The following is a 10236-nucleotide window of genomic DNA, read 5'->3' on the forward strand; positions in this document are numbered from 1 at the left end:
AAACAAGAGATATCTGATTTCATTCTGCCTTTTCAATTGCAATAATCTAAAAATATTCATGCAGAAGTATATATTGCTTTCATTGGCAGTATTGAAATCATGTTCTCATAATATAGAAGACAGATTTTAAATGCTAAACACAAGTGGAAATAATAGTTACCATTAAAAAAAGCTTCTGGAGACATACATAAAAAGTTTCTGATACATGCTTGCTGTCACAATGAGATACCCATACAATTAGCTAATGAAAATAAAGAATGGAAAGAAAGTATACCCTTTAACTAAAACGCAGGGGAAAAGGAGATGATCTAATGTAGAAGAAATCATGATTTTTATCAATAGATAATAGTAAAATCCACTCCTAGGAGAAAACACATACTATGTTATACTTATGTATGTATGTATGTATGTATGTATGTATGTTGATGTTATATGTACATACTCTGCTTTGATATATTAAAGCAGAAGTGAATATGAAGAAACCAAACAAACAGTAAATTCTACTGTTCCTCAGTCTTAAATCCAACCTCATGTTCTGAAAATCAAACCGGTGCCTCATAAACAGTGGAAGACTTGGAGAAAGTTCTATTTTTTTTTTTTTGAGAAAGTTCTATTAACATGAATAAAGATTTTTTTTTAAAAAGGCAACAAGATGAGCACTTAATTAAAACATATACTCTCACACACACACACTTTCTTTAAGCTGTTGAAATATAAAGTCTTTAATTCTCCATTAAAAAAAAAAACACAACAAACTCTGATTATAAGCTTTAAAACCATTTGAAGATGTGAAAGACTATCTGCATTTCAGCCTACTTCAAAGCCAGTAAAGAAATCATTTCTTCTTCTTCCAACTCAAAGTATGTTTAGGAGCAGGACATCTGATAGAAGTGGTATTGCCAATCTAACCAATTTTAAAATATAAAGTGCTTCTAGCAATATTTGGATACATATAATTTGACAGAAAAGTTTTATAAACCTAAGCTTTGAAAAATAGAAAATATAAGCCCCAACAAAAAAAGCATAATTTGTAATTGAAAGAAAATAATATTTTGTAGAAAAGAATCATCCTTCCAAAAAGAGACAAAAATGACTAACTTTTATTTCCCAAGAGAATTATGCCACTTTTATACAACAAAATTACCGTCACCACAAATTGCTTTCAACAATTCCATTGCTTCTTCATTTGACCACTTGAAAATCAAAATTCTTTCAGATTATAAATATAACTTTTTATAACTCTGTTATTACGTACTGTGAATGGGGAAAGGGGGCCAATCTTGTGGCCGTAGCGTCGGACGGCCTCTCTGATGTGGCAGGGCTGGATGGCATCGCTGTGAGCCTCAACACCACAGGCCGCAGTGCTCTGCGACAGAAAAACACATAAATTGTTACTAAATCAAAAACACACAACAGAACTACAGTGTATAAAATATGAAAATAAACTTTTATAAAATGGATGTTTTTCTCCCTTTAGGATGCATGTCCCTACTGCCATACTCTACATTTAAAAAAAGATTCCATTAACAAATCAAAGATGACTTTTACATGACCCCTTCCTAGCAGACCTACCAAATGCAATTTTTATGCCCACAATATTTCACCTAGGCCCGCATGTCAAGGTACCAAAGAATATAGCCACTCGCGTGCAGATGAGAAGTGTCATGGGATTGTTGAAAGAACCACAGGAAGCTATTTTTTTTAAAAAACATTTGAACATTTATTATTATAAATGTTTCTTGGGAGCTTGTTGGGCATATTTCTGAAATAACATGAGGGTCATCAATTTTAAAATGAAAAATATAAAATTGCTATATATTTATCTGTAATACTGGGGGCTGTCATAAATGATCATTTTAACTTGGTTCCTAATTTTCTAGGTGCCCTCAGGGCAAAAACAAAATAAAACAAAACCTTTCTATTTTCATTGGCTTCATGTGTAAAAGGCAGGTTTGAAAGTACAAAAAGATACAAGGAAGAGAAAGATATTTGCAAAGAGAGTATGGATACCAGCTGAAGAAATGTGTGTTATATGATTTAAGTTCAGTTGCAGGCTCTGGTTTCCCAAATACCTGATCCAGATCTTATCAGTTACCAGTTCTGTCAAGTTACGCAATATCTCTGCGCTTTGGTTTCCTCATCTGTCAAACTGGGATAATAATCATAACTGCTTTAAACTGCAATGGATGCCAGATGCCAGTCATTAACATTAAAGAATCAAAAGAAAGAAACACTAGTTTGTGTATTACTTAAGTCACATAATAATTATTTGTTTTGCTGATAATTACTACAATTATCACTTTTATAATTCCTTGTAGGAGTATAACTAATATGACCTCTATGGATAGTAATTTGACAAAATCTTATCAAATGAAAATGCATAATCATTTCTGACCCAATTTCACATCAAAGAACTTGTCCTACAGATATATTACACAGGTACAAAATTTTATATACCTATACATCTATCACACACATATAAACACACACTCACTGCAGAATTACTAGGATTGATGAACTAAATGTTCAACAATGAGGGAACACTAAAATAAATTATTATATATCCATTTAATGAAACTATAGCAACCACCAAGAACAACAAGGGAGTTCCATGCACACTCCCATGGAACTATCTCTAAGATGTACTGTGTGAGAAAATGCAAGGTATCCACTATGTTACCATTTATTTTTTTTAAAAGGCTGAACATTACATACTCACTTAAGCATAGACTATATTTTGCAAGGGTATACCAAAACTCAGTAATAGCCCTTATCTCTTGGAGGCTAAATGGGTATCTAAAGGACAGGGACTAGAAGATACATTTTTCATTGTATATCCTTCTGTACTTTTCATATGTATTTTCTGTACCTCATGTGTGGTTTTCTCAGAACTAGTAAAAAAAATTTAAAAATTCTCATTCAATGAGAGCATCAGCTAATTATCCAAGCTGAACCTGAAATAAGATACAAAATATAAAACAAAGCAGATCTTATTTTTATTATTTTAAAAAGATATGAAATAAGCAAATAGGAATTGACTCTAGAGTATCCTCAATTTCATTCCAACAACACTCTGAATAACAGAACTGCTATGCCCACAACAACATAAACTGTTATCTCAATCCTTCACTTGGCACTGATAAAAAAGTACACAGGATTTTTTTCTTTTGAGTGCTTTTTCAGTTCTTATTCCAAATGCTTTGTGTCATCTGGAATATATTAGAAGAAATGCAATTATCAGGTATGATGAGGGTAAAGGTCCTTTTCTGAGTCCATCTGGCCCCAAAAGATGAACATGACTAATAAAGATTCATTAATGGCTGAGGCATTCCATCATTTGTGGAAATGAATGCAAATATTTAGCTGGATCTAGAGCTGAGTTTTCCAGTGGAAACTCAAGTGGAAATACAAAACAGAGACATCAAGAAGGTCAATATCCTGCATATTACATGTCAGGTGGAAAGTTCCTCTATGGCATCTCCTTTCTCCTTGCAGCTTGGGTTTGTTTTTCAAGTCTTTCCTCCATGGCCAATCTAAGATTCTACTCTTCCTGTCTTTCCGAAATAAATTTGGTTTTTATCAAAAGATAAAACATTTGGTTAAAAGATAGAACATTTGGTCAAAATCTCTCAGGACCTCTGGCATGATAATCAAATGGGATTTCAGAACACTGAGGGAAGCATAAGCTAGAAACTTATGGTTGAATTGTGATCTTTTCCAAAAAGATGAAGTTAACTTACATAAAAATGGAAATACTCAATGTTGTGAAAAATATTAGATTTTTCTGTTTTGTTAATTTCAGGTTTGTTTGCTATAATTAAGCAACTGCAAACAGCATGAAGTTGCCATATGCACTTCTACTCTTTCTTGACTTGCCCATGAGTTCTTTGGAAGGGAACCCTTAAATCTGAAATGATTTATTTCCAGTGTTGCTTCCACCTCAACAGACCTCTTTACATTTTTGTCAACATCCAGGCCTTCACCAAGGTATTTTTAACCCATTTAAACTCAAAATTCATACCAAGTTGAGACTTTTTAATTTCACAGTGACTCTAGCATTTTGTTAATATTCTTCAAAATTGTTTCAGAAGAATAAGCATTAAATTTATATATTTGTCTTCTAATATTTAAAAATCTTTTATATGCTGTGAACACATTTGAAGAATGCTAGATTCATATACCAGTTCATCTTTCCTATTTTGAGTATGCCTACACTTAATAGGATATTCTTTATTTTTAAATTTTCAAAGATGAAACCTATATTTGACAACATACTGAGTCTAAAGAGTGCTGAAATCTCTGCCAAAATAGATTATTTCCTGGAATCAAGTACAGGCTGCTTGGTAAAGTTCTTTCTCATATGTCAGGTCCTTTTCCTCATGGCTGCATTCATACTCTATTCTCGTATGCTTCCACTTCATCTTACGTGTGTATTTTCATCCAGAAGCTGATGCTGGGTATTGGAGAGTAAGTATTATATGGAATCCTAACATCCCTGGATTTGAGCACTGTGCCTCTGCTTATCCTTGCTGGCTTATGCTGAATAAAATTTCTCAGCAGTTTGAACTCTCAACTGTGTCCTAAGAAGCTATATTGAAACTTCTGTTGCTGCCTATACTTGTCTTGATGCTTTAAAAAAATTGTTGGCAAGTTAAGCTATCCTATCCTTTCTCAGCCTTTCCCTTGCTAGGGAAATCCAAATTTATAAAGAAGGAACTGGAAGCTCAGATAATTGCCACTTATTCTTTCCACATAATTGTGGACTAGATCTTTTGTTAAACTTGAAACATTCATTCTTACAGAGTAACATCTCAGATTGGAGTGAATGAAAGATTATTACTACTACTACTAATACTTTTACTACTCATGGACCATAAAGGTTGATATGTAATCTGAGTGGCAAGTGTCTTCCTTCTACTCACTGTTGTACACATAGTTTTCTCAGAGTTTCATGTTTATGGAGGATTTCTTTTCAGATGAAGATGGGCCATTCTTTGGCCAAAGGTTACAGTAAATGATATAGTTAATTTTAATAGTTAATTTTCTAATTTCAAAGTTTAATTGAGATGTTAATTGCTAAAACTGTATTCTATATAACTAGAAAACTCTTTTCTTTTTTTTCTTTTTTTTTAAAGAAAACTCTTTTCTTTAAGGAAATTAAAACTAGAAAAACAACTTAAGGAGAAGACAAGAGAATCACTAAATTTAAGGATTCATACATTATTAAATCTGGAAGGAATGTAAGATAACATCTATTCTAAACTCTTCCAACTCCCAACCTATTTTATGGATGAGAAAGTGAAGATAAAGGACTTCCCCAAGATTATAGCGACAGTATCAGTATGGCTATACATCAGATCTCTTGGCTTCTAGGACACATAGCTTATATATAGAGGCTTAATTTTTTTATGTAGAATAAACTGTACCATGTTACCACCATAGTGGAAGTTTCTAGGGAGTAAAAATGAAAACACAGCAAGAGTCTGAATGTAGAAAGATTTGGAGGAATAAACAGAGAAATAATTAATAGCTTTAAAGTGGGACATTATTCTGATGTCACTGATTTTGAATTTATAAGAATTCAGATATGAACTAAGCTAATACTTAATTTACTCAGGAAACCTTTGCTATAAAACAACTCTAATGTAATAGCTTTCAACAAGATTAGGAGAGAAATGTTTAAATATTTATGAGAAAAAAATATATGTCTTTGAGATTCTTAAATTTTTTATGTATGTAGGCATAATTATATCAGGTTAATTACAACTTTTTCTTATATACTTAGTAAAGCAAGTCCACTGAAGAGGTCTTTTAGGTAACACTTTGTTATCCTAGTTTTAGTTACTGAGTGAGCTGGAGCACTATAGCTAAAATTATTTAAAACTACTTCACATTAGAAGTTCCTTATACTTCAAATTTCCCCCCAATAAATAAGCACTGAGTTCTGTTGTTTTATAAATGGAAGAGGAACCCAGATATGAAGCTAAACCTAAAATTTGCTTACTACCATTATAAAATTATATCTTGGAATGGCTCTACTACTTGTAATGGCAAATGGTTCTCTGAGTTTTAGATAATAGTATCAATTTAGATGAATTATAAAAAACAAGAACATGGAAGTGATAGAGACTGATCAAAACCAGGCAGATACTGGAAAGGGGAGTGCCTATATTTAGAATAAGAGGAAGAAGAGGAAGAAGAGGAAGAAGAGGAAGAAGAAGAAGAAGAAGAAGAAGAAGAAGAAGAAGAAAGAAGAAAGAAGAAGAAAGAAGAAAGAAGAAAGAAGAAGAAGAAGAAGAAGAAAGAAGAAGAAAGAAGAAAGAAGAAAGAAGAAGAAGAAGAAGAAAGAAGAAGAAGAAAGAAGAAGAAGAAGAAGAAGAAGAAGAAGAAGAAGAAGAAGAAGAAGAAGAAGAAGAAGAAAATGGCAGTGTCTTGAGTTTCCTGTTTTTACTTTTTTGGTATAATGGCAGGCCCTACTCAGTATAGTTCACATATGACCTTAGAGACTTTAAGAAATATAGGCCAGAGTTAAGGGCATCCAAAGTAGGTACAAAGTCAGGAAGGAAATACCAAAAAAGGGCAAAATCAAAGAAGGAAAGCCCCAAATTCAGCATATAAACTTTACCCAAATCTATTTGTCTGTGATACTGAATCCAAGAAATCCAGTTAAAGCTAGGTGAACTGAGGCGAGATTCTGGCTGCCGTCAATGAAGAGGAGTTTGAGTTTGAAGTTTAGAGTTTAGTGTAGAATAGCAAAGCGCCTGCCTAACTCACATACCCACATCACTACCACTATTAACACCAACAATTCTTCACAGGAATATAACAGAACACAAAATCTCTAGCACTTAGTACCCATGATGCCCAGGATATAACTGAAAATTACTAGACATGCAACAATGTATGAAATTGACGAGGAAGAACTGAGAGAGGAGGCATTATTTTGGTCTCCACTGAGTCTCAAAGAAAGTTTGACTTACACTCAATGGAGAATAAAATAACCTGGATATTAACTGATCAATGTGGGATTTTAAAGTAGCTGTTATAATTATACTCAAGAATATAAAAGAAAATAAACCTGCAATAAATGACAAATAAAAAAAGATAAAAACTAAAAAGAAATCAAGGGGAAATTATAAAACTATAAAATAAAGTATCACAAAGAGAATTATTTGATGGGTAAAACAGATTGGAGCTGACAGTTGAGTCTGGAACATAAAGACACAGCAAGAGAATGTATCCAACCTAAAGAACAGAGAGAAAAGATTGATAGGAAAATTAAATAGGCACCTGTGGAGCAATATCAAAGTAACTAACAAATATGAACTTAGGATCTCTGAAGTGGAGAAGAGACAGTGAATGAAGCAGAAAAAAAATATCTCAAGAAGTAATTGTTGAAAATTTCCCCCAAATGGTTAAAGACACAAACATTCAAGAAGCTCAGTGAACCCTAAGCAGGACACATACAAAGAAAACCATGTCTCTGTGTGGATAGCATGTCAAACTGCTGAAAAACAAAAATAAAGATACAATCCTGAAAGCATCCAGAAAGAAATAACACGTTACAAACACAGAAACAATAATACAAACTACTGACATATGATTAAAACAATGGATGCCAGAAAACAGTAGAATGATATCATTAAAGTACTGAATTCTATATCCAGTGAAAATATCTTCTAAAAATGAAAAAGGATTTTTTCAGAAATATGAAAACTAAGAGAAACCATCACCAGCCAACCTGCTCCATCAAAATGCTAAAATAAAATTTAGTAGAACAAAATAGGAAAATAATACCAGAAGTCTGAGGAAAACAAAAAGAGATAGAGACAAAGAAAAAGAAAGAGAAAAATGAAGAATAGTGGGAATGGTAAATGTTACTGTTTTTTTTTTTTCTTAGTTTCACTGAAATACATTCGATTATTTAAGGAGTAAGTAGTATTATAGTTTATAACATGAAGATGTAAGATGTATAACACTATAGCATAAATATTTACTTATATAAATATATTTATAGTTATATATTATATGTATTATGTGATTTGTGTATATATATATATGTATATATATGAAGTCTTATAAGAGTCTCAAACTTTTTTTAAAGATTTTATTTATTTATCCATGACACACACACACAGACACACACATACACACACATACACAAAGGCAGAAACACAGGCAGAGGGAGAAGCAGGCTCCATGCAGGGAGCCCAACGTGGGACTTGATCTCCAGTCTCCAGGATCAGGCCCTGGGCCAAAGGTGGCACTAAATCGCTGAGCCACCCGGGCTGCCCAAGAGTCTCAAATTTTATGTAAGTAGTACAACACTGAAAATTTAAGGATATATTATAATCGTTAGCATAACCACTGAAAAAATGATGCAAAGAGGTATCACTAAGAAACAAGTAAATGAATTAAAATAAGTTTCTTAAAGAGTACATAACCCAAAACAAGACAGGAAAAACTGAGAATCAAAAATAGAACAAGCAAAAAATAAATAGCAAAACAGTTGACCTATATCTAACCATGTCAATAAATATGTTGAATTTCCAGGAAATGCAAACTCAAAGTATAATGAGTCACTATTAGATATCCATTAGAATGGTTAAAAATAAAAACAATGATAATACCAAACCTGATGAACGTGTGAAACAACTGGAAGTCTCATGTACTGCAGGTGGAAGTATAATGACACAAACATTTTTGGGGGAAAAAAAGTCTTCTACTGAAGAGTTTCTTTAAAAACCAAACACAGGAACACCTGGGTGGCTCAGCAGTTGAGTGCCTGCCTTTGGCGCAGGGCGTGATCCTGGAGTCCCGGGATCGAGTCCCACATCAGGCTCTGTGTATGGAGCCTGCTTCTCCCTCTGCTTGTGTCTCTGCCTCTCTCTCCCTCTGTGTCTTTCATGAATAAATAAATAAAATCTTTAAAAAATAAAAATAAATTAAAAAAATAAAAACCAAACACATATTCTGTGACTCAGTAATTTCATTCTTAGCTATTAATCTAAGAGAAATGAAGGCATATCTCAAAAACTGAAAACAGCTTAGGTGTCCACCAAAATAAGAATAAATACATTGATATATTCATACACAACACATTACTCAGCATTAAGCAGGAATAAATTAAACACTTACATTGAAAAACAAATTTCAAAAACAATCCTAAGTGAAAGAAATTTCACTCAAAACAGTATATATACTACATTTTCTTTATATGATGTTCTAGGATGGGAAAAACTAATTTATGATGAAAGAATCAGGACAATGATTGCCTTTCTGTGGCGGCAGGAACTGACTGGGAAGAGGCATACAGGAATGTTCTGAACTGATGATAATGTTTTATATCTTGAGAAGGGTTTAGAAAATGATAGGTTTATACATTTGTCAATACTCATCAAATGGTATGCTTAACAAATGAGTAGTTCACAGTGTATACCTTACAGAAAAAAAGAGAACCATAAACAAATTATATACATAATGAAGCGTTAAGCCATGAAGTGTACATTTAGTATATCTATAGCTTACTTTGAAATGTAGCAAAAAAAAAAAGGATGAATTGACAGATGGACAAAAGAATAATTAGATACATAGATATAATAAATGTAAATACATAAATATGTAGGTAATACAGTAAATGTAGTATTATAATGTTCACTGTGGAATCTAGATGGCAGATATATGATGTTAAATATAGAATTCTAATATTTTTGTATGTTTGAATATTTTTATAATAAAATCTTAGAAAAAAATCAGTATCTTGCTTTATCCAGAAGAAAGCTATTTAAAAAAGTCTGAGTAGAAGTCATTAAGTATGGTAAAGCATAAATTGGCTATTTCTAAATATTCAAACTATGAGAAAAATAGACTATACTTTCCATATCTCTGAAGCAAAATCAACTTTATCCACTCTGCACTGAAAAACAAACAAACAAAAACAACAACAACAAAAACGGGAAAAAAAATGATCACTGACCTTTTTTCTTTTCCTTTGTTTGGTTTTAGCTGAGTCTTGTCCAGCACTCCCATTCCCCAGGGATCCTGATGCAGTTTTCCCTGAGTGCTGTGATCCAGCTGATGGAGCTGTTGGTGTAGGAGGAGGTGTGTTCTCAGGAGATTCTGGGTAGGACTTCATGCAAGACCCCTGCCCAAAGAGATGTGCTTTTGAAATTGAGTGACCAGGAATTTCACTAATATTCAATTTTGTGTAATATCTCCTGAATTCAATAATTTTTG

General features: G+C 32.7%; 1 protein-coding gene across 7 annotated transcripts in view; it reads right to left on the reverse strand.

Moving 5' to 3' along the window:
* The window catches only part of SUPT3H (SPT3 homolog, SAGA and STAGA complex component), a 529439-nt gene that overhangs the window by 82914 nt on the left and 436289 nt on the right, over positions 1-10236 (reverse strand). For all 7 annotated transcript variants that reach the window (XM_055329937.1, XM_055329935.1, XM_055329936.1 and 4 more), the window contains 2 exons: positions 9977-10144; positions 1256-1366 (listed from right to left, as the gene is read on the reverse strand). In XM_055329937.1, coding sequence (XP_055185912.1) covers positions 1256-1366; positions 9977-10144 — 279 coding nt within the window. The remainder of the gene's footprint in view (positions 1-1255; positions 1367-9976; positions 10145-10236) is intronic.

Source organism: Nyctereutes procyonoides, unplaced genomic scaffold (genome assembly GCF_905146905.1).
Source record: "Nyctereutes procyonoides isolate TBG_1078 unplaced genomic scaffold, NYPRO_anot_genome, whole genome shotgun sequence".
Classification (NCBI taxonomy): Eukaryota; Metazoa; Chordata; class Mammalia; order Carnivora; family Canidae; genus Nyctereutes; species Nyctereutes procyonoides.